The sequence below is a fragment of the Alexandromys fortis genome, unplaced genomic scaffold (genome assembly GCF_014885135.2).
Source record: "Alexandromys fortis isolate MF-2015 unplaced genomic scaffold, M_Fortis_MF-2015_v1.1 scaffold_254, whole genome shotgun sequence".
NCBI classification, from domain to species: Eukaryota; Metazoa; Chordata; class Mammalia; order Rodentia; family Cricetidae; genus Alexandromys; species Alexandromys fortis.
This window is the reverse complement of record NW_026068130.1, coordinates 483,217-507,989: the sequence shown is the minus strand read 5'-3', so window position 1 is coordinate 507,989 and position 24,773 is coordinate 483,217. Positions and strand designations below refer to the sequence as shown.

Here is a 24,773-nt window from a genome sequence, read left to right as displayed (position 1 = left end):
CACCGCAGAGTCCCCTTCATTTTCTAACTCTCTCTACCTCATTCCCTAAGACAGGCTTTCATAGTGAAACTTGTAAACCCCAAGGATTGCGTCATTTTTGCTCCTGATAGCAGGCACGTGCACGAAGGTGCTGAGCTTGTGCCAGGATCTCGGGTTTTGAATTCAGCTCCTCATGATTGCACTGCAAGCACTCCTAACTTGCTGAGCTATCTTCGTAAATTCTCAACCCCTCTTTTCTTTCTTTTTATTTTGAGACAGTGATTTAAGCCTTGGCTGGCCTGGAACTCCTTATACAGACCAGGCTGACTTCATACTCAGAGAGAAAGAGAGAGAGAGAGAGAGAGAGAGAAATAGATTTGTTCCTAACATTAAGGGATTAAGGGTGTGCATCACCATGCCTGCCTTTTTTGTTTCATTAATCCCAGCACTTTATTAAAAAATGCATGTTTATTTTCACGTGGGGCATACGTATGTCATGGCATGCATGTGGGAATTGGTTCTTTCCTTCTATCTTACGTGTTCCAGATATTGAGCTCAGTCAGGTTTGGGGGCAAACACCATCTTCTAAGCCATCTTCCCACCAGCCCATTTTTAAAACAATTTATTTATTTATTTTTAAATATTTATTTATTTATTATGTATACAATATTCTGTCTGTGTGTATGTCTGCAGACCAGAAGAGGGCACCAGACCTCATTACAGATGGCTGTGAGCCACCATGTGGTTGCTGGGAATTGAACTCAGGACCTTTGGAAGAGCAGGCAATGCTCTTAACCGCTGAGCCATCTCTCCAGCCCCCAACAATTTACTTTTTTTTAAAAAAAAATTAGGGCCTTATGTATCAGGTTTTCTTTTGGGGCACCAACCAGTTCCCAAATCATGACACAGACTTATTATTATTAGTTTTGAATGTTTGACTTGCTTAGGCTTGTTTCTGGCTAGCTCTTCTAATTTAAATTAACCTGTTTTCTTTATCTACCTTTTTCCTTGGGATTTTTTTACCCTTTGTTTCTGTAAATCCTACTCTGTGTCTACTGGCTGGCGGCTGCCTGGCTGACCCTGGGCAGTTTCCTCTCTTCCTCCTTCATTCTCTCCTCCTCCTTCTCTTCTTTCTTTCTTTTTGAGCCTGCATTTCTCCTCCTGTTTATTCTCTCTGCCAGCCAGTCCCACCTAGCCTTCTACTACCTAGCTTTTGGGGGTTCAGCTTTTTATTAGGTGCCTCAAGCAGACAAGGTGAAACAAATGTAACAAACCTTTACACAGTTAAAGTAGCATTCTGCAGCATAAACAAATGTAACACATCTTTGCCTAGGTAAAATAGTATTCCACAACAGCCTTATGGTCTCAAATTTGCTATGTGGCTGAGAATGACTGAATTCCTGAAACTCCTGCCCCACCAGGAGGTCTGTGATCCGAGACATGAGCCATCACACCTTGCTCAGCCTCTCTCTGCCCGCCTCTTTCTCTCCCAAATGATTTCAGTCAGAAGTTTCCTTAAGCAGTGCTTTAGCTGCATCTCATAGATTTGATGTATACTTTTCTTTTTCTTTTCTTTTTTTTTTTTTTTACCATTGTTCGCTTGAAAATATTTCCATTGGGGAGGCTGGAGAGATGACTCAGCAGTTAAGAGCTCTGGCTGTTCTTCCAGAGGTGCTGAGTTCAATTCCCAGCACCCACTCACAACCATTTGTTCCATGGGATCTAATGCCCTCTTCTTGTGTGCAGATGTACATGCAGATAAAACACCTATATGGACACATGTATGTATTCGTAATACATATAAGTTAAATGAGGAAATCCTGCCCTTGGGATTGTACAGTTGGGTCAAAAGATGAAGACCAGAGTCTAGTAAATGATGCCGACTTTCTTAGAAATTCACATGGAAACAAAGAGCTCAGATTAACTACCACATCGTCCCCAGTAATGCTTGTGATCCATCATAGGCCTTGTTATTCTTTTGGTCCCTGCCATAGCCACGCCCACTCCCATAACCTCTGACCTGCCCATCGCCATCTTGGGACCCCCCTCTCTCTTTCTGCTTCTCTCTTCTTTTATCTCTCCTCTCTCCTTTTATCTCTTTTCTCTGCCTTTCTTTCTCCCCCTTCCTTAATAAATACTTATGGCTATTTCCTGTGTTTACGTGTCTGTTACCTGCCGCCACCGTGGGCCAAGGAAGCGTGCCCTCCTGTAGCCTCTTTCTCATGGCGGGCTCTGCCAACCCACCGCGGGAATCGTTTTTTTAAGAATAACAGGCCTACATATGAATCCTAAAATAACTAAGTTTCTGAAAAAAATAGACCAGAGAAGCTCAGTGTGGGGTCATGACATCTGTGGACCAGTATTCGGGAATCAGTGTCAGGAAGATCCCTACAAGTTGAACAAGTGGTCAACACAGAGTTCCAGACAGTCAGTCAGTCTCAGTCTCTCTCTCTCTCTCTCTCTCTCTCTCTCTCTCTCTCTCTCTCTCTCTCTCTCTTCCCCTTCCTCTTTTTCTCTCCAAGGAAAATACCCTAATGAGAGATAACCAACTACAAAAAATTATATATTGGGCTTCATATAAGAAAACTCACTCAATTCACTAGAAGCAAAGTCAGGCTGGAGTGGGAGAAGCATCTTCAATCAAGTACAAAGCCAAATCTCCATCACACTCCAAACAAAGGCTTCTATTAAGTCAAGAATCCAGAATCTATTTGTAAAGATTTACTTATTTTTAGTTTTGTTTTGCGTATGAATGTTTGCCTGCATGTATGTCTGTGCATCACGTGTGTGCCTGATGCCCTCCGAGGTCAGAAGAGGGCACTGGATCCCCTAGAACTGCAAGAACCCAGAATCTCTAAGGAACCTCTTACAAGGCACTAAGGAAAGGGTAAGTCAGCCAATTCTAAAATGGAACTCGGTGCGCCCCAGTGGGTTGGTGTCAGAGCTGGATGTTCTTCGCGCTGCCTGTCGGGACAGCTCCAGCCTGGCTGCGTTCCCGGGCGGCGCATCCCGAGAACTTGTGTTGGCCTTCCTTAAACCGGGGAGGCGTTGGGCAGAGCTGGGCTGCGGCTCCACCCCCGGGGGATGCCGTTTCCTTAGAAGGCGAAGCCCTAGGCTTGGCCACTCGCCTGCGGGGAGTCCGCGGTACGCCTCCCGCACGCACCTCTGGAGATCAGGACTTCTGCGAGCGCGGGAAGACCGGCGGAGCCTGTGCTTCGGCCCGGGCGTGGACGGGGCGGGCGCTGGGGCGGGGCGCGCTCGCGGGTTTGAATGGAATGGTCTAGACCCGCGGAGACAGCGGCGAGCGGGTCCTGAAACCAGAACTCCATTGCCGCCCCGCGCGCCAAGCGGCCAGAGAGGTGAGTCGGGCGGGCGTGGCGTCTGTCCCCTGGCTGTAGCACCATGGGAACGGCGACACCGGGAACAAACACCCGCTCTGCGAGGTGCACAAGTGCTTGGCCTGGATGGCCGCGCCGTTTAGAGCCTTACTTGGGAGTTGATTTCCCGGTCGGAGGAGCCCCTGTCGCCTGGTCGCCCAGGCTACTCTGCTTCCTCCGTCGCCCCCAAACTGGTCCTTGAACCTGGGCACTGTGACCACAGAACCTATCACTATTTTTCTCGCTGTGCTTCCAACCCTTGACCACCGCCGGTGATTTAATTTAGAACCTAAAAGAACGTGGCACTGTGTTTTAAAAGGCTTGGGGAGCAAAACGAGAGGCCATCCGAAACTGGCCCTTTTTGAGGGCGGCGGCCAGCCGACCTCCTCTGTGAGCTTTGGATCGGCACTGGACCGGGGCGCACGCGGTGGGGACCGCTGTGCCTCGCGCTGTGCCTCCAGGTCTCCTCGCGTAGCGGGCGTCCCTTCCCTGCTTGGCTGGAGGCCGTCCGGCTGTGCTTTGTCTGTCGTAGGTGTGGTTCCTCTCGCCTGCACTTCGGCCATGGAGGTGCTGCGGCGCTCTTCTGTCTTCGCTGCGGAGATCATGGACGCTTTTGATCGCTCGCCCACAGACAAGGAGCTGGTGGCCCAGGCCAAGGCACTAGGCCGGGAGTACGTGCACGCGCGGCTTTTGCGCGCCGGCCTCTCCTGGAGCGCACCGGAGCGTGCTTCTCCTGCCCCTGGAGGACGCCTAGCGGAGGTGTGCACCGTGCTGCTGCGCTTGGGTGAGTGTGGCACACCAGCAGCTACAATCCCATCCCCCCTAGCTCCCATAACTGGTTGATGGGCCTGTTGTGATTCGGGGGACTAAGTACATCTGTTCTGCAACGACATTCCCTTCTCCAGACATGTTCAGTCCCTCTTTGGCTGCGCCTCACCCTCCCTCTGGGGTAAAGAGGAGGCGTGCATGCGTGGGAGCCCAAATCTGTCTGGAATGGTGAGGGTGCAGGACAGGCCACCCAGGTTGGTGCTCCTCTGTTCTCCCCTAGGCTTGCCTGCTTGCTGGCTCCTTTGCCAGGTCCCCCACCCCTAACCCCCCATGTCTGCTTAGCCCAGATCACAGACATTCTTGTCGTAAACCACAGAAAGCTCTGGAAGAGTAATATTTTAGCGGCTAAACTTTATTGTGACCCTTGTACTCTGCTGGACTAAAAAATCCTTTGTGGGACCACATGTCCCAATGTTTGTTTTGGAAAATAGGCCTTTCAGTTATTGGCTGAGATCCGACACTCTTTGCTGTTTCCCTTGATGGGAAGGCCCCCCGCCAGGGCCTTCTCAAAGGACATCTGGGACATTGTTTGGAGGGGTCACACACAGCTCAGTGACTCTCCTTAGCTCCTCTAAGGCCTGGACACGTGACGGGGAAGGATAGGCAAACCTTTCTTTTGGAAGGTGGACAGTTCACCTTATCACAGCCGGACTGGGGCCTGGCGTTGTCCTGGGGCCGTCCAAGGGAATGGGAGGTGAATAGCAGAGATCACATAAATAGGTGAGTGGTTGTCAGGGAGAGCTGGTGTGCACTCTCCTGGTTGGAGGGAGCCATGGATGAGCTGGCTTCCTGTGAGATGAGTTATGCACACATACTATCTTATATAGGCCCTGCATCTCTGTGCTGCGATGGCCTCAAGGAACAGGGCTGTGTAGACCTGGTCTGCCCAAGAGGTAGAGTTCATGCCATCTGAGTTGGGCACCCAGGAAGGAGGGCTGTGCATGGACAGAGGGAGCTATCTCTGTGTGGGGGATGAGTGAAAGGGTTTGGCTAAGCAAATTCATCAGAGAAGAAGACCGGGAGCTGCTGCTGGAGAAATGACACAGTGACCTCCTGAGAGTCCCTAGGGCACTGGGTGGCAGGGAGGAAGGGAAGTCTTGCCTTGGGTCTGACCCAGTCAACGTCTGTCCTCTCAGCCCTTTTGGCAGGTCCTGGGGGGACTGAACACTGGCCTGTAGAAAGGAACAGGTCAAAGCCGTGTGCTCAGCTAGCCCTCTGAGTACTGGATAACTTTAAGGCCTTTCTCCATCACTCAGGCCTATCGTTCCTACACTCTGGGGTTCAGACCCTTCTAGACAGCTAAGGGGATTCCTGGAGGAAGAGCACTTTCATCCCCATGTGTGCTTGTTCAGGTTATGTTTGGTGCTGCCATGACTATTCAGGATGATTTTTTTCTAAGCTCAGTGATAGCTTCCTGCCCCCCCCCACCAAGCATGACCCCAGCCACAGACAGGAAGCAGCCCAGCTTGTGTCCCTCTGCAATCTCCCTGGGGTCAGTCTCCAGAGGCCCCCAGGATTTTAATCCTTGGCAATACCCAGGCCAGCCTTGGGAATTTCCATGCCATCTCTTCATCCCCTGGCCCTCCTCCTCCTGATTCTGCACCCGTTCCAGATCTTAATTAATTAGATAGAGCACAGCTGGCCTCGGGGATGACGTGGGTGCCCTTATCGCTGGGACAGGCCAGGCGGCAGCAGCATTTCCCTGTTTGCTTTGGCTGGGGAAGTGGCTGGACCAGGGGCACCCAATCAGAGGCCGTGTGGAATTCCCGGCACCATCTTTCCCTGTGCATGCATGACGCTGCCAAGGGCACTGCAGCCCGGGGGGGGGGGGGCAGGTGGGACGGTGGCAGGCATCCTCTTTGGCCCAGCTGCACTGATGTAGGAGCATATAAAAGCACACCCATTTGGCACCAGGAGCCCATGTTGGCATGTGGGTGGTACCATTGTCCCAGAGCCTTGGCTCAGCCCAAGTCAGTTCACTGAGCCATCACTAGTGATGCTAGTGCTTCAGCCAGGACAGTCCTACGAGGCAGCAGGCGGTGACTACATATTCTAGCCGAGCCTCTCTCCATGTTGGGTTCTGCCTGCCTGCCTGCCTGCTGTGAGTCACTGACTGGGTAGGCACTGCCCATGCACCACTGCAGGATTCCTGCCCCACTGGCCCAGCCAGCTTGCTTTTAGGAGCTGGAGGTTCCACGACCTCCTTTAGTCTCTTTGTTCGTGGGGCCAAGGTTGGGAGAGTCAAATGAAGTAAGATAAGGTGAAGGGGTGGGTGGGTGTCAAACAGACAGAATGGAGTATCAGGGCCGAGTGGAGAGAAAGGTGTGAGCCCGCAGGTCAAGTGAGGTCGGGTGGATCAAGGGCAGGATTGAGTCGTGGTCAGTGCTAGCCACAGGGCTATGGCGTGAGAGGACCTGAGCCCCTGTGTGCCCATGCAGGGGATGAGCTGGAGCAGATTCGCCCCAGTGTGTACCGAAACGTGGCCCGGCAGCTGCACATCTCTCTACAGTCTGAGCCTGTGGTGACGGACGCCTTCCTTGCTGTGGCAGGCCACATCTTCTCAGCAGGTAAGGTCTGGCCTGTTTGGGAGAGGAGGCTCAACATGTGTGGGTCAGGCAGGCTTACAAAGATAGAAAACCCTTGGGATCCTCTGACACAGTCCTGCGGGTTCCAAGTCACTGCTAGCATACTGCCAGCCTCCTGGCCCTCTAGGCTGTGCTGAACTATGTCACAGCCCAGTCCAGCAAGAGCTGGCTCAGAAGGCAGCGTGCGGTGCTGCTGGCCACTTTCTTTTTTCTTCTTAATTTTGGTTTTCTTGAGAAAGGGCTTCTTTGTGTAGCCCTTGCTGTCCTAGAATTATGTAGACCGTGCTGGTCTCGAACTCAGAGATCCTCCCTCTGCCTCCTGAGTGCTGGGATTACAGGTGGCATCACCATCCCCAGCTGTTTATTATGTTTTTATTTGGTGTGTATGTGTGCACGTGTGTGTGTGTGTGTGTGTGTGTGTGTGTGTGCACTGAACCACGGCACATATGTTCAGGTCAGAGGGCACTTTGGGGAGTTTGTGAGATTGAATTCAAGTCTCAGGCTTGACTCTAGGTGCCTTGAAATTGAATATCCTGAAACTTGAGGGTCTAATTGGGTGGGGCTGGGAGTTTTTGTGGTGGGCTTATGAGTTATATATGTAATAGGTTGAGGTGGTAGTGGAATTTAATAAGTGAAGGGTGGTTTATGAAAGGGATGAGACTGGACTAACGGGAGAAGGCGGCACAGGAGTAGCAGTGATACATGGTTGTGCTACTTGGTTAACAGTAGTGGCTGGGTGGTCTTTGTTTATGAGTATCTTTATTATTATCGAGATTTCTCGATAATTACTGGTGCTGGCCATCCTGAGGGCTGTTGACACAGGCCTGCCTGCCGTTTGATAATGGTCCAGCATTGGTTGCGGTGGTGGTACCCTGCAGGGCAGTGGCCCTCTGCATATACTGGGTTTTGGTGACCATGGTACTTGAATTTCCACAGCTAGATCCACATGGGGTATTTTAAAAGATGGGTATTCCGAAGAGTCTCTGAGTGTGCCTGGTTGTGGGGCGCTTTAGGAGATCAGGGACACACTTATCTGGATGACTGTGACCAAACTCACCTGGGGCTTTCCCAGGGCCTTCCATGTCTGCTCCAGAAGTGAGTGATAGGCAAGGCCAATTCTTAGCTCCTGCAGCCTCCTCCCTCTCTGCCTCAAGTTCCACTATTGCTGCTTGCCTTTTGTACCCTGGCCCGGGTTTACCGTAGGCTGCAAGACTTCTCTCTCCACACCTTCCTGTGCCATGCTTTCCCCTTAGAGCCCTGCTAGACACCTTGTGGTCCACATGTGTCATTTACGTCAGATCTTTTCCCTAGCAGTGGCGAGGCCAGGGTCAGCCAGTGTGGCTTCTGGACCGAAAAATGTGGGGTCAGGGGGGTGGGCTGTGGGAAGAAAGTGAATGTGTGGGTGATGCAGTGGGAGAGGGGGGAAAGGCTGTGACATGGATGGGCTAGGGGAGAAACTGTACCAGGAGTTAACGGGCTAATTCCTGTCCCTTTCTTTGAAGGTAACCTGCAGGTACCTGGTGGGAGCGATAGTGGGGAGGGCTCAGGAAAGAAGCCAGCAGCCATGAGTTTTGGGTGGAGGATCACCCTCTCTGGAGCTTTGCAACTGACGCCAGCCATGGGTTGCTTGCCTGGGCGTCTGTCTCTAAGCTGTCAAGCAGGCTGGTTTACGAGCCAGGGATTGCTAGATTTATAAGGAGCTTTGCTTCTGAGGCTGCAGATCTAGCCCGCGGATGGCTTCAGTGAACCCAGGAGAGACTGGACCTCTGTGAGTGGCAGGAGTGAGCAGGAGAAAGGGACTGGGGCTTTGGGGGTGGTAGTGAGTGTGAACTGGGAAGAGGCCAGAGTAACCTTAACCCCTATCCACCATCCCTTCTTGGTGCAAATCCACCTTGAGCATGGCAGCTCTGGGAGATCCCCTGTGGGAGACAGAGCCCTTTCCAGCTGACGCCAACCACGGGTGGCTGCTTGAGTGTCTGTCTCCAAGCTGGGGGGAGAAGGTGGGGGGAAGAGAAGCCATGGGAATGCAGGGTGGTCGGTCACATCTCACTGGAGGTCAGGAAGTACCAGCAGGCTTGACAAACACACACACGTGATGATCAGCATCATTGCATGCGCCAGAATGGCATCATCCTTACCAGGACGGCCGTACCACCATAGCGCTGATGAGGATGTGGGGAACTCAGCCTTGACTCTAATAGCTGGTGGGACACACTTCAGAAAACAGCCTGGCAGGTTCTCAAATGGTGAAGCATGGTGTTTCCATGTGACCCACCAAATCTACTACTAGATGTAAACCTAACAGAAGAAAACACTTGTCTGCAGAGAAGCTTGCCTGTGTGTGTTTCCAGTAGCATCAGTTACACAGGCAAAAGTCGTGACTATCCACTCGTACATGAATTGACAGTGGATGTGGGATATTGGTCAACCATGAAGAGGAGTGTGGAACCTTAAATGTGTCACACACAAATTCCATTTGAGAAACGTGCAGAGTGCTGGCGATAACAGAGCAGATTAGAAGTCACCAGGGGGCAATGGGGAAGCAGGGCATGACGGCCAGTGGCTATGGGCTTTCTTTTGGAGAGATAAGATGTTCTGGAATTATGGGGGCTGGAGAGATGGCTCAGCGATTAAGAGCACTTAGTTCTCCTCCAGAGGATCTGAGTTCAATTCTCAGCAGAGCTGTAAGTTAGTTCTATCCAGTTCTAGGCTATCTGAGTCCTCTTCTGGTCTCCTTGGGCATAGCATATATGTGGTGCACAGACTCACAGTCTGACAGAACACCCACCCTTACACATTAAAAAATAAATGAATCAGGGCCGGGCCGTGGTGGTGCATGCCTTTAATCCTTGCCCTCTGGAGGCAGAGACAGGTGCATCTCTGAGTTTGAGAACAGCTTGGTCTACAGCACAAGTTCCAGGATAGCCAGAGGTATATAATAGAGAGACCTTGTCTCAAAAAACAACCCCCTGCCAAAAATAAAAAATAAAAAATCCAAGCACTTGGGAGGCAGAGGCAGGCAGATCTTTGGGTGTTCAAGGCCAGCCTGGTCTACAAGAGCGAGTTCCAGGACAGGTTCTAAAGCGACACAGAGAAGCCCTGTCTACCCCCCACACCAAAAAAAGTTCCAGAATTATATCATGAATATATGAGAGCCCAAGGGAAGCAGGCGCTCCCCAAGATGTGCCCCTCGACACCACCTTCCCCAGCCTCTTCTGCTGGGAACATCATCGCCCTATGGAGCACACTGTTTAACAGGACATCGAGCTCCTCGGTTCTCATGGTGGATCGGGGCACTGTGTGGGTGACGCGTGACTTCACCATCACATCAAGGTCACAGCTAACAGCAGGGAACCCCGTGAGAATGTGACTGACTGCAGGGCCTGATCACAAGGCCCTGTCAGTCACTGACCCTGAGTGGTGACCCTGGCCTAGGATACCCAGCAGGCAGAGAGCCAGGGCTGTGCGCTAGGAGTGCCAGGGGTGCCTGTGGATGCCAGAGTGGAGCGCAGCTGGATTCCAGACTTGGGTTTATTTCGAAAGAGACGGAAAGTCACTCCAATGGGAGAGTTAGAAGCTGATGCGTGGCACTGTTGATTTCAGGGGGGTTGGGTTCTCCCCCTCTCCCATTCCCTTTTGAGCTAACAACATTCATATACTGTACATTTAGTCACTTTAAATGTCAGATCTGGTGGCTTTTAGCACATTCAGAATGTTGTTTGTCCCAATCCTGAGGACATATTGCCTATCGGCAGTAACACCCTGTCCCTCGCCCCCAGACCCCTATGAATTTTTTTTTTTTTTTGATTCTGTGGGCGTGCCTGTTCTGGGTTTCCTCCAGGTGGACTGGCACAGTATTTGTGCCCTGTTGTGTTTGCTTCCTTTCCCTTGCCGTGTGTGGCATTCATCAGAACCACTCTGGTAATTGGCTGTAAAACTGTGCCGCTGCGGGACCTCAGGAGTTTGCCCACGAGCATTTAGCTTTTCCTTGGTGGTGAACATCTGTGTGCTGACTGGCGCGTTGGTAAGAGGTCCTTCCGAGTGCTGTGTGAAGGTGGGTTGAGGGGGATGTCATAGTCTGAAAATGCCACGACTTAGCATCTCACAGGCCAGCTGTGGCTAGCTGTGTGAGCTTTTCAGGCAAAAGCTCTCCAACTGCCTTTGCTAGCAGAGCTGAGAACAGCAGGTGGCTGAGCCCTCATCTCATCTTCACGCGCGTGCGCGTGTGTGTGTGTGTGTGTGTGTGTGTGTGTGTGTGTACGTGTACAAGCCTGTAGGTGCAGACGCTCCTGTGTGTAGGTCAGAGGTTAAGGATGAGTATCTTTTTTCGTAGCTTCTTCCTATTACTTTTTTGAGACAGTCTCTTACTGAACCTGGAGGTCACTGATGACCAGGTTGGCTGGCCTTAAGGATCCTCCCACCTCCGTCATCCCTGCCCCCTCTGGTGCCAGTGCTAAGACTACGGGTGCAGGCCATCATGCTGGCATGCCCGGCTTTTTACATGGGGGCTGGGGATCTGAAATCTGACCCTCGAGCTTGCATAGCAAACACCTTACTGTCTCCGCAGCCCCTAAAGCTTTTTAACATCTTGTTATAATTTATCCTCTTATGCTGTTAACATGGGGAAATGGGCAGCTTAATGTGTTATTTGTGCTTTTTTTTTTTTTTGCTCCTTCAGTCTCAAGACCTTCTTGCCTCAGCTTCCTGCTACTGAGATTACAGGAGCACACTACCTCACCTACCCCCTCTTTAAAAGATTTGTTTTAATTAATTAATATATTTATTTAGGTTTTTTGAGATAAAGTGTCTCTGGCTGTCCCAGAACTCGCTCTGTAGACCAGGCTGGCCTCTAACTCAGAAATCGCCTGCCCCTGCCTCCTGAGTGCTGGGTTGAAGGCACACACCAGCATGCCTGGCTGATTTATTCTATTTTTAATATTTTATATTTTAATATAATTTTAAATATTTATATCAACTATATAATTTATAGTTTTAATATTTGTATTTATAAATGCCTAATATTTTATGTTTTAATATTTAAATGTAAATAATATACTTAAAACATTTTAAATTATGTGTATGTGTTTGTACCTCTGTGTGCATGTGTACGCGTGTATCCAGGTCTGACTCTGGGAGGACCAATAGGTGCTCTTTAACTACGGAGCCATATTTCCAGCTCCCTCTTTGGAGAGAAGAACTTACGTAACCCAGGCCTGCTGAGGATGACCTTGACTGAACTCCTTTCTGATTCCCCTGCCTCTGCCACAGAAATGCTGCGATTATGCCAAGACCCGACTCTTTTTTTGTCAGTACTAGTGATAGCATACAAAGTTTCTGTATTCTTTCCACTTCCGTGTGTGTATGCATGTTTGCGTGTCTAGGCACATACGTGTGCATGCATACGGGGACCCAAGGTTGATGTGGGCATTAGCCTTCTAATTCACTGCGGCAGGGTTTCTCAGACATACCCAGAGCTCGCTGATACAGTGAAGCTTGCTAACCAGCTTGCCCCGAGGATCCTGTCTCTGTCTATGGAGACTAGAATTGGGGAGGGTGAGCTGGCATACCCACCCCACGTTTATATGAGTTATAGGGCTCCGAACTCTGGTTTCCAGGCTTGCTTAGCAAATATTTTAACTACTGGGCTGTCTCCCCAGCCCCTACATTTCTGTTTGTTAAGGTGCTGCGTGTAACCCCTCACAATGCTGTTCATTTATTGTTATGCCTCCCAGCAGGTCAGCAGTCTGGGGAGGCGTCCTCCTGTGGACTGTGGCTTTTTTCTAAAGCAAGCCTGGGATAGGCCCTGACCTACTGCCCTGGCGTCAAGGTTCAGAGCAGCAGACAAAACAGGGTCGGACACACCCTTGTCTGCCGCTTTCCTTGCCCAGTTCTGAGTCAGCTCAACCCCACTGTGCTGAGCTGCACTGCTTTCCTGTGGCCCCCTCTCTCAGATGTGGGTAAGGCTGGTCTCCCAGGCTCCAGCAGGTATGGCTGGGAGCCTGCATCTACATGAGAACAGCCCGAGAGGGAAAACCTGACTTGCTGGAGACGGTGGTCAAGCCGACTAATGTATCTGGCCAAGCGCCCTGTTGCAGTGGTGCCCTGCACAAGGGCCCTGACTCCATTGTCATCATTAGTCACCGGCTGATGGCAGGCAGGAAAGTGGCTTAGAGAAGCTCAGCTCTTCATGGTACCCTAGGGGCTGGACACCACTCTGGGTCTGATCAGCAACTCTCTCTCTCTCTCTCTCTAGGCATCACATGGGGCAAGGTAGTGTCCCTGTACTCGGTGGCTGCAGGGCTGGCAGTGGACTGTGTCCGGCAGGCTCAGCCTGCCATGGTTCATGCCCTGGTTGACTGCCTGGGGGAGTTTGTTCGCAAGACCCTGGCGACCTGGCTTCGGAGGCGTGGTGGATGGGTGAGCCTGAGAATCAGCGGGGCTGTGGGGTGCGGTGGGGTGGGGATGGTGTGGTAAGCCCCGGAGTGTTAGTGCAGGAACAGAGAGTGGAGTGGGATCGAATGCGGGGGCCAAAGGCAAGGGCTTCAGGACTCAGGGTTGCTCTGGGATGCAGGCAGGTGCTGGCCCCTCTCTGCCTGTGCTGATATGATCCCAGACCCTAAACTCTGGTCCCCTTGCTGTCCCCAGAAGGCGCCTGGCAGAAAGAGGCCAACAGGTAGTCTTTCAGAGACAGAACCAAGCCCCCCTCACAGGGAGATTTCAGTGCTGCCCAAAGTACTTCACTTCACTCTTGGGAGCCCCACTTTTCCCCATTCTCAAGAAGCAAGACCTAGAGGGGCGAGCGTCAGGATCAGGCCCTCCTAGTCTCCGTGCCTGACTGCCTACATGGTTGGCCAAACCAAAGATACTTTTGGGGACTGGGCACGGAGGATGGGCTCTGTCCAGAAGCCCATTTTCGCCTATAAAATGAGTAGGCAAGGACGTTTGGCTTGAGACCTTTCCCCTTCTAACTCTCAGGTGTCCTGAACAAGTTTAGGCCCAGATGGGCCACATCCTCCTTTCTCAAACAGCTTTGTATATTACCTTTGTGATTTGATGAGACATTTTTCTAGAGCAAGGTACTAGGGACCTCGGGTTGCCTGGTCCGGCTAACTATCCCATTTTTTTTTCTCCCAGACTGATGTCCTCAAGTGTGTGGTCAGCACAGACCCTGGCTTCCATTCCCACTGGCTCGTGGCCACGCTCTGCAGTTTTGGCCGCTTCCTGAAGGCTGCATTCTTCCTGTTGCTGCCAGAGAGATGAGCTACCCACCAGGGCAGGGGCCACTCCTAGAGCCCCTGGGCCCAATGCACGGGGCCCGCAGCACCTGCAAAGCACCTTCCTCTCTCAGATTGGGAGCATCCGGCCCCCGGGGCCTGTCCCAAACCCCATTCCTTGTGGACCCCGGTCTCTGGGAGGGCTGAGTGGAGGAGGCCATCCCAGAGTCTGGAGCTGGCTTCAGTGTCTTCTGTAGCTCTTCTCTTGGGTCAGTACCCAGCCCCGGAGAAAGGAACTGGGGGACACTCACTTGATGCTCAGGGCCTCACCCCAGGGAGGGATCTTCCCAGGACACGAGCTGGCCTCGGTCCTTGTGGGAAGCAGGTCCTGTCCATCTGATCTGAAGGTGACTCTGGCTAATGCAGGAGCCAGGGATGCTTTCTGTCCCTGAAGGCAGAGCAGAAGGCTCCTGTGTGGCTGCTTAGGCTATTTCTAGATGAAGAAGGTGTCCCTAACCCACAATGGGTCCTTCGTGGCAGAGACCAGGGTGTAGGTAGTTCGTTCGTCTGCAGAGATCCTGTGGATGAAGTGGTCTGCTTAAGCTGGACCCCAATAAAGTTTTACCCAGTGGAGTGTGAGAGCCTATTCTGCGTTCTCTGTGTCTGTCCTCATGGGACTGCTAAACAGAACTCAGACTTGGGAAGCCGGTCCTTCATGAAGTCTAACATTCATGAATGTAGCTGCTGTGTCCTGAGCAGCTTTGGACTTGACCCGACTGGGGACCGTGAGGGGACAAAGAAAGCAAGCTGGGCCCAGGTAGGACAGGCCCACTCTGGAGCTGTGACTACCTGAAACCTCAGCATATTCCTTATGTGCAGCACAGGGAAGGGTTAGCTAGTCTTGGCTAGGTGTCTGTCGGTGCGATCTTAAGCAGTAACATCTAGGGAGGAGGAAGCTACAGTTGCTAGTTTTTTTTACACGCTGTCAATCATTCATACAGACTCATACTAGCTATATACTGTCAACACTTAGTCAGACCAAAGGAAGGCTTTCCCTTCTCACGGGTAGAGGCATTGGGCCCTTGACATGGCCGGGCCTGTGTCAAACAATAGACATTCACCCGGGACTTCATCTTCTCTACACATTCGCTCGGCTCCCCACATCCAGCCTTTCCTTGATACCAGTTGTTTAAAAATCAGGCCACGGGAGTGTTTCAGAGCCCCGGCCAGACCTGTAGTGCTGGGGAGGTGTGTGCTGGCTAGATATGCCCTGTCTTTTATCTCCCTGAGCCCATCCTTTGACTTGATGGAGCCCTGGCAGCCTGCCCACCCCCTTCCCCTAGCCAGGCTGTGTGTGCTGGACTGGGCTGTGTGTCAGGCTGAGAAAGCTCCTGTAGAAAGATGTTCTATCGCTATATGGGGTTCACATCCCCTTGGAGGGCAGAAAGGGTACAAACCATTTGTTTTAGGTGAGCCACCGTAGGGTGTTCAGTGGCCCACATGGAGCCATTAGAGGTATGAAGGGCTCGTCTGTGGCCCGAGAGGGAAGGATTCTGATTGGTTCTCCAGTCTAGGCGCTAATGCCTGCCTAACAGAGAGCTCTGTGCTGGTCCAGGGTGTGATGTGGCACTAGAGATAATCAAGATACGGGGAAGGCCAGGTTCTGGTGAGCTAAACACTCTCCAAACGGAGTCCCTTGCAAATAGTGGGGCACTCCTAACTATGCTGGACGAAACGGGGAAAGGAAAGGATGGACACAGGACTTTGGATTCCCAGCTCTGGCATCCCACAGAAGCCTCCAGCACTATATCTGCCCTAACAGAGACTCTTATCTTCTTCAGCCAGAGTTGAGGTTGCTGACCGTCCAGCCCAGGGCCTCTCACCAGTGGCTGGATCTTGGCACATGCCGAACTAGTCTCACAGGAGGTTTCTTGTTAAAGGGACAGCAGGAGTTGGAATGAAGCTGTGTGGGAGGCCTTGAGGAAGCTGGGGACATTGGGCCTAATGAGAAGTCGGAGGCAACGAATCAGCTTCCCACAGCAGCGGGTTTCTCCCTCTAAGGATAGCAATATCCACCACCAGGAGATGACCACAAGGAGATGACCACCCGACATTTCTGAGGCCCGGTGAGGATCTCCCAGGGGTCCTTAGGACCTTGACTTGGCTGTTTATGAAGCAGTTATTTGGATACAAGTTGAGACAAGAAGGCCCCAAGAGGGTAGGGGACAGGACAGGGACAGGTGCACTGTCGCTAAAGAAATTTTACATAATTTGTGCAAAGTGATGGGAAATGTGTAGACATGGCTATCATGGGTGGGAGGAATGAGTGGGACCAGGCTGAGGTACTGACAAGACTCACCAAGCAGAAGCATTCAGGGTCATAGCTGTGGGCGGGATAGAAACCAGCACTGTGGTTGGCTGGACGGTGGAAGCATAGGCCTGGTGGCCACTGTGAACCAGTTAGAGATATGAAAAATTTTTTGTAGTTGTTTTTTATTTATTTATTGGAGCCTGTCCTGGAACTCACTCTTGTAGACCAGGCTGGCCTCGAACTCACAGAGATCTGCCTGCCTCTGCCTTCCGAGCGCTGGAATTAAAGGCGTGTGCCACCACTGCCCGGCTGGTTGTTGTATTTTTGAGACAGAGTCTCTATTTAGACCTGGCTATCCTGGAACTCAATACGGAGACTAGGGTAGCCTCAAACTCACAGAGATCCTCCTGCCTCAGCTTCCTGAGTGCTGGGATTAAAGAAGTGCACCACTCCACCCAGTTTAGGGATGTAACGGAGAGACGAAAAGGCCTGGTGGGTGTGAGATTTGGCAGAGCTGTCTTGGAGCTCCCTGCTACCTACTCCCCTCGCTACCCACCTCACTGCTCGGAGTCAGCACCTCAAGTCTTTCACTGTAGGCCCAGTTCATGGTAGGTCTGTATCTAGGCTGGCCTCACTGTGGCGCTGGAGCCAGGAAGTACCCACTGAGGCAGGAATATTGCCCAAGGCTCACTGGCTCCTGCTCTGGCTCTAGGACCGTGTGTGAAGGCTACCCACAGTCTGTTAGCCTTGGTTAGCCCCCCCCCCTCCAGGCCCTGCTGTGCTCCTGGCTACTCCCTCCTATAAAGGCCAACCCACTTAATCCATGCTTCCAGCCCCAAGGGGGTATCTTAGAGGCCTTTGGGTGAAGTCTTAGGGTGGAACCCTAGTATGTGACCATCACCCAGTTCTGTCTTGGCATCTGCTGCCTGGTGGACAGCAGGTGGAAGGAAGTGGGGAAGGAAGGAGGGAGGGAAAGAAACGGTGATGTCGGTGTGTGGGTGGTCTTGCCTCTCCAGCCTTCTGTCCTTGGATCAAACCCTTTGGTGTATTTCCCACACTAGAAAGTAAGCACTCAATGCTAAGAACTCAGAAAAGCACAGGGCTTAAAGTGGCACAGAGATCGGTGTGCACATTTAGTCAGAGGACACAATGAGGACAGGACACATTCCAACAGCAAAAAGATAAAAGCTGGAGACATAAATGGAACAGGAACTGTGAAGTCTATATGAGGCCAGCTCTAAAAACACCTTCAAGTCACAAGACAGAGCGGAACAGACAGAAGGCCAGCAAGGAGCCAGCTGATGGGGCAGCCCTCCAGGTGGGCACTCATAAACCAGATGGATTCTTTACAAAACAGGGTGTTTCCTGTCTTAATCAAAACAAGCTAATTATAGAATTCATGAAAGGGGGCAGGGGAGAGTGCACACCCAAGAGCGGGCAAGCCAGCATGCAGTCCAGGAACCATTCCCGCCCCCAGTGGGAGAAATGGGAGGACAGTCCTACTTACCCCATTCGACCTTGAGGCTCTAGCACAATCAGAAGCCGGAAAACCAGGGGTGTGGATAACCCAGGGTCACACTTCAATGTCTAGAAAGTTCAGTCTGATGAAAGTGTCTTCTCAAGCCCAGAGAACAACGTCAGCAGATCTGCACTGCGACCCCTGCACCAAGACCAATGCCAGTAAAGCAAAGGCCAGTGTAAAACGTGGGCAATGCTAAAAAAAAGGCAGCTGGGTGGTGGTGGCGCACACCTCCAGTCCCAGCACTGGGGAGGCAGAGGCAGGCGGATCTCTGTGAGTTTGAGACCAGCCTGGTCTACAGAGTGAGTTCCACGTGTGCTCAGTGATAAGTAGAGGTGAGAGCTACAACGCATGACTGTACCGAATGATGTTGGGTTGGACACTGTAAGATGGTTAAAATGTTGACTTTTGTGTTGCATACATTTTACTTTAATAAAAAAATTGTAATTAAAAAGCGAGGGGATTAGGATGAATGTTCCTAATTCAAAGAAGTTTGTAAACTCTGTGTCATGAAGAAAAACAAAATACAAGAGAAACCCAAGCCCAATTTCCCACCTATCACTTGTCCAAATCCACGTCCAATACCATTCTCTTTTGTTTTGGGGAGTAGGCACCTGGCCCAGGCACAGGGGTTTGGAACCCCATGGAGGAAGGGCCACGTCTAAACAAGCGAGCCCTGTGAGCTGCAATCTCACTTCTAGAAATCAATGTCAAAAAACAAAATGGGAAAATTCCAAAGTGACAGAAAAGCCTTCATATGCTACTGTTTAATGAGCAAAAGATGAAGGGATCCTAACGCTGGCATCAGGGAGGGATAGCAGATGCATCCTGTTCCAGAATTCTGACAACAAAAGCGCTCATGTGATTTACATGAGCAAAATGAACCTAAGAACCACCAAATCCAGAAACAGAACACAGTCAGAAATTAATATAACACATTTAAGTTTGTTTTTAATGGAAGTATAAAGACTAGCAAAAATCAAATTTGAATCAGCGGTCTTGTCATTAAAAATTATTTTCAGGATAACTGCATATATCCTATACAATTAGGTAACATTACTTATTTAAAGTTTCAGCTTAGAAGAAACAGAACCAAAGAATATAAATTAAAAAAAAAAAAAACATTAGTCTTAAACTTGAATTGGAAACTGGCCCTCTAGCTGCTTCCTCCCCCAGAGATCACCCAGGCTCCTCTGCGGTCTCCTCCCCTGGGGAGAGCTGCAACCTAGTAGCTCTCAGCCTGGCATCTCTCCCACCCCTTTGCAGCTGCTCTCCCATCTACTTTTCAGAGGTCCTTGAATTTTCGCTGAAAGTTTATCACTGCCTTCCGGATTTCTTCGTCCCCGTCCCCAACCCCATCACGCCGCACTCCCTAAAACATGTAATAAGAGAACCTCGTTTGTTCTTTGGATCTCAAGGGAATTGACAGAATTCACAGGTACTAGTGCAATGATGTAATTTTCCTAACCCTTTGGAGCCCTTGGAACTAAGGGCTCTTTCCTTCAGGACCCCTCCCCCGTGGATCGAGTACCTGTGACAACTCTTCGCAAGGAGCTCTTCCTCAGACTTGAAGGCTTGCTGTCCCCTTCAGGCTGGGATGCTGCTGCTCTGAGGGTGCTCATGCGTAAAGCGATTTTTACATGCATGCGTGGATGCGGGAAAGGACCAGAAGAGGGTGTCAGACCCCCTGGAGCTGGAGTGACAGGTTGTAAGATGCTGGATGTAGGGGAAGCAGTAGTAAACGCCCCACCTGCAGAACCACCTCTCCAGCCACTCAATCTGTTTGTGTGCAAGGTATTCAAGCTCACGTGTGTGCTCCTGTGGGGGCCAGAAGACAACCCAGGGCTGTTGTTTCTCAACAGCTATTCACCCTTTACATTTTTTTTTAGATTTGTTTTACGAGTGTTTTGCCCATTGTACAGAAGCCACATGTGTGCCTGGTGCCGTGGAGGTAAGGGGCAGGGGGTCAAGTTCCTGGAACCAGAGTTATATGTTGTGATCCCGCTGCCCTCACTCCCCCTGACTGACAGCAGAACTTCCCTGTGGTCTGTAATTGACAAGGATGTTTGTGTTCTTTCTGGCCCGTGGGTCTCCACAGAAGGAGTAGAGGTATACAAGGGGCAAAATAAAGGTTGCTGTTCTTCCACCTGAAAAGAAGCCTCCATGTCTCAATCCCGGCAAACCCCCCCCCCCCCCAGTCTTGGCTATCCAGGCTGCGCTGGCTGCAGTAGTTATAGACAGTGGTAAACCACCATGTGGATGCTTAAACTGAACCAGGCCTTCTGCAAGAGCAGTAAAAACTCTTCAACTACTGGGCTATCTCTCCAGCCCCTCCTGCCTGCTTTTTGAGACATGGTTTCTTATTGGGCTGGAGCTTGCCAATTAGGGTAGGTTCAGATCTGCCGGTCTCAGCTGCTCCAGGAGTGGGGTGGCAAACATTTCCCACCACACCCAGCTTCTTGTGTTTGTATGATTTGTATGTGTGTGTGAGGCCAGAGGTTGATGCTGGGTGTCTTTCTTACTTGCTCTCCACCTCTGGCTGTCCTGGAACTCCCTATGACGTCTGCCCTCAGACTCAGAGATCCGCCTGCTACTGCAGCAGGTGCTGGGATTAAAGGCAAGCACCGCCATTCCACATTCCCCCTTTTATTTATGTGCATGTGTGCTCTTATGGCGGCCAGAAGAGGATGTTGGAGCTCCTAGAGCTGGAGCCACAGACACCTGGGAGCTGTGGATGCTGGGATCTGAACTTGGGTCCTCTGGGATAGGAGCAGGGTGTTTTTGACCTCTGAGCCATCTAGTCCTCCACCTTATTGTTTTCCCCCACTTGTTTTTGGAGACAAGATCTCTCTGAATCTGAAGCATGTCCATTTGGCTAGACTGAATGGCCAGCAAGCCCCAGGGCTCCTCCTATCTCTACTTTCCCAGCACTGGGATTATGGGCTATCGTTAAAATGTCTTCACATAGGGAGACACAGGCAATCCCTTCTCCACAGGCCCCCCAAGCAAATGTAGGCATGATTCTGACAAAATCTACTCTGGTGAACCAATGACTTTCTTGGGCTTTTTTACGGCACATAAGTGAAGTTATTTTCAGGGAGTGGGCACTCCCTTGTCCCAACAGACTGTACTCGGAAAGTCTTTACCCAACAGGGGAGGGCTTTCCTAGAGCACAAAAGATGAATAAAGCCCCACTCCTCGAGTCTCAGCCCACATACTCTAGCCCCTTCCAAGAGGTCATGGGCAACAAAATGTCCTTGCTTCGACTGCTGGCAGTATGGTGTCCTAATTGGACAAGTAAGATACAAGAGACAGTGACTGCCAAATCTTGTCAAGACAAGGCAGGACAGTCCTTCAGAAACCTTGCTTCCTGGAAAAGTCTGTTGAATATCTAGGCCTTTGGCTGAAGATGGATACCCCAATGTTGCAGAGGAACTTTGGGTGACTGTCCAGGCAGCCAGCTGCTCTTGTAATTTTTCACACTTTTTGGAAGTTACTTGCTTGCACTTCCTGCTTATTCAGCTAATATTATTTCTACCTTGGGTCTCTGAGAAAGTTGAAAACTAGATAGCTATAGTTTTCCTTGTTTACAAGACTCAAAAGAAATTCACTAAAGAAGTGTAAAGTGTGTAAGTTTCAAAAACATCAAAAGATAGTTTTAGATGATAATGCAAGTTATAATAGTAAATTAGATACAAGACTTTTGGACTCACCAAGATAGGACAGATAATGGAATATTTTCTCTTTGTCAAATGCAAATGGACTAGACATTGTTGATGTATTTATTGCCCATATATATTATATAGTTATTGTACTTACTATAGTTTCCTCATATTAGTTATAACCTTTTTATATTAGACAAAAAGGGGAATATAGTGATATTTTATGATCTAATAAATAATCTTTTTTTTATATAACAGGCTTGTATATAATAGGTGGGATATAACACTTGTATATAACAGGTGGTAGGGAATGGGTGGCTACTCAGGTGAAGGTCTCCCCACCCTCCCTATCCTTCCATGATGGGGAGTACAGTCAATAAGCCCAGCTGGGATGCCCCTTGGCAAGCGGGCAAAGCTCGACTGCCTCAAGATGGCAGCTGTTTGACTCAGAGGATAGTCACAACACAGGAATATGCTGCCACACACACTTTTTGCACAGGTGCTGTTTGTGTGGCAAGAGCCTTACTGATGGAGCCACCTCCCCAGTCCCTCATCTACATTTGTCAATCTGTATGCACAAGCTAATGTCATCAGGGTGTTTTGGTCTGCATTCTTACCACTGTGACAGTAGCTGGAATTGTGCTAAGATGATTTTGCTCAGGGTTTCAGGTGCCAGTCCATCACGGCCAGAAGGGTTTGATGAAGCGACTCCCATCACAACAACCAGGGAGAAGAGCAAAGGGCGTACTGAAAAGAGCCAGGACGAGATAGAGGCCCTAAGGACACACCCTAACCTATTTCTTCCAGCGAGGCTCCCCCACCTACTGCTCACCACTTCCTAATAATGCCACCATATGCATGATCCATCAAGTGATTAAGCCCTTGATTAGGTCAGAGTCCTTATGATCTAAGAGTGTCTGGAGACTCTCTCAGACACACCCAGGGGTGCGCGTCTCTGATCCCTTAGGTGTTTCTCAGTGCAGTGAAGCTAACATTTAACTACCACGAGGAGGTCACGGACTCCGCAATGTAACTTCACATGTTGTCTCGGGGAAAATAAGAGAAAATAAATGTAAAATGACCTCCTGGGGCCAGGGCTGGAGCTCAGCTGCTAAAGTGCTTGTCTAGTGTCCATGAAGCTCTAAGTTTGACCCTCAGCCCCGCATGAAGTCAGGCCTTGTGACACACACTTGTAACACAAACATTTGGGAGGCAGAGACAGGATAATGAGGAGTTCAAAGTCATTCTTAGCTACATATGTCAGCTTAAGGCTTCATGAGACCTTGTTTCCAAAACAGAGTTTTTGTTCATGAATAGACATGGAAGTTGAGTAGCCCACATGAAGAACCTGTGTATTTCTAGGCTTTGGTCTCTATTTCCACCCATCACAAAGATCCAGGGCTCTAGGACCTGAGCAGACTTGGGTCTGAGGCAGGCAGCCCTAACAGGTTGATAGATCAAAGACTCTTTTGACCTCTAGGGCATAATTTGAGTCCCGGATATCTGCCAAAGCAAAAGCAGAACCTGACTGAAACTGTACGCAACTTTCTGCTGGGTGTCCATAGACACTGCAGGTACTCTTACCCCAAAGCACAGACCCAGGGAGAAAGCACCAAGTACCAGCTTCATGGCCAGGGGGCTCAGGGGCCAACTCAGCCAGCTCTGGAGGGAACATCTGAGAAAATCCCAATCACGACAACCATAAGTAACAGAACAGGGTAGCCAGGCTCCTGAGCTTACGGTCACACGTGCACGCACACACAAAGAACTTCCGAGTAGAAGGTTGAGAGCCAGGGTAGGTTGCTGGGGTTAACTGTAGAAAGTCCTGGATTCTACCTCCAGTACTTGGGGGGAAGGAAGGAAGGAATGAATGAAGGAAGGAAGGAAGGAAGGAAGGAAGGAAGGAAGGAAGGAAGGAAGGAAGGAAGGAAAATCTCTGTGGAAGAGGCTTGGGGTTAGAGAGCATTATAGGCACTATAGTCTTTGCCTAGCATGAGTTAGATCCTTACCACTGCAAAAAGCAAAAACAAAACCTGTGAAAAGTAGGTAGGGAGGGGAGGAAAGGAAGGAAAGAAGCATGTTATCCTTTCTTAAAGAAAAGTCTGGAAAACAAACTATCAGCAACAGATGAAAAATGTACAGTCTACACAGTGATAATATTCAAAATCCTCAGCCATAAAAATAAAGGCCTTTTATTTGGTTTTCTATGCCATTACAAGATCATCTGGACAACAGTTCTGTGAGAGCAGAGCCTGCGGCCACACCGTGTCTGCATAGGATGTCTACTGAACTGGGGGCTAGACGAGGGAGCCAGACTCCTCCCCAGGCTCTGGGAGCCGCTCCAGGTTATGGGGTCACCTTCTTGTAGGTAACATGAAGATGCTGAGTCATTGGCTGTGTAGTGGTTGCCATAGAGACCGTCTGTTCAAGTTTGCCTTCAGAATTCAGTCTGAATTTTCGAGTAATCTGAGTAGAGAACAAAACAAAGCACTTAAGTTTTATACCTTCAAATTATTCAATAAAAGCTGGGTGTGGTGGCGCAGGCCTAGAATCCTAGCACTCAGCAGGCTGGGACAAGAGAACGATCTCAAATTCTAGGTCAGCCTGGCAACATGAGTTTCACACTAGCCTAGGTTTTGTTTTGAAAAAAAAAAAAAATACTGAACAAACACTGGAGTGTCCACCTGTGTCAGCTACTGGTCACAGGCCTGTGAGCAGGGTACCCCCAGTGGTTAAGATTTCTGGGCGTGAGCCACCATGGGGTACACCAACCGTTTCCCAGCAGTGAGCTACTGTTAGGTCTGTTAATATTTGATGGTGTTCTGCTGGCTATAATCTCCCACTTCCATTTGAGCCATCTTAAATCATATCAAATGTGTTCTTGGAGGACCGGGGCAGCACACCGGTCTACTATAGCATATGGCTCTTCCCGCAAGAGTATGAGTAGATCCTGAGTCACGTCCTCAACCACAGTCCTCGTGTGTGGAAGGCTGTGGACAGTGTGACCACAGGAGAGATGAATGTCTAAACTCTGAGGGCCGATCATTTCACTGCTCCAGGACCATGGGCTATCTCTGCCACATCCATTACTGGGACTCCCAACCCTTATGCTGAAAAGAAGACAAAAATGTCAGTCATTCCAAGTTTAGTTAGAGGGGCTGAAGAGACATGGCTCAGTGGTTAAGAGCACTTACTGCTCTATCAGAGGACCAGATGTATACAAAGACACACACAGACACATAGACAAGTAAGTTTAAAAACAGAAAAACAAATCAAAGGTCTACTTAGGGATTGAAGA

At 50.2% G+C, this 24,773-nt stretch overlaps 2 protein-coding genes across 6 annotated transcripts in view; one reads left to right on the top strand and one right to left on the bottom strand.

The window, feature by feature from the left end:
• The first annotated feature begins 3,195 nt into the window (after positions 1-3,195).
• On the top strand, positions 3,196-14,616 carry Bok (BCL2 family apoptosis regulator BOK). Its single transcript, XM_050125964.1, has 5 exons — positions 3,196-3,338; positions 3,889-4,140; positions 6,623-6,751; positions 13,023-13,186; positions 13,904-14,616. Exons 2-5 carry the CDS (start codon positions 3,918-3,920, stop codon positions 14,027-14,029), a joined length of 642 nt encoding a protein of 213 aa, XP_049981921.1. The 5' UTR covers positions 3,196-3,338; positions 3,889-3,917; the 3' UTR covers positions 14,030-14,616.
• Positions 14,617-23,651: 9,035 nt separating this feature from the next.
• The window catches only part of Thap4 (THAP domain containing 4), a 43,049-nt gene continuing 41,927 nt past the window's right edge, over positions 23,652-24,773 (bottom strand). For all 5 annotated transcript variants that reach the window (XM_050125948.1, XM_050125950.1, XM_050125951.1 and 2 more), the window contains one exon: positions 23,652-23,941. In XM_050125948.1, the coding sequence (XP_049981905.1) occupies positions 23,822-23,941 (120 nt within the window). In that variant the 3' untranslated portion in view covers positions 23,652-23,821. The remainder of the gene's footprint in view (positions 23,942-24,773) is intronic.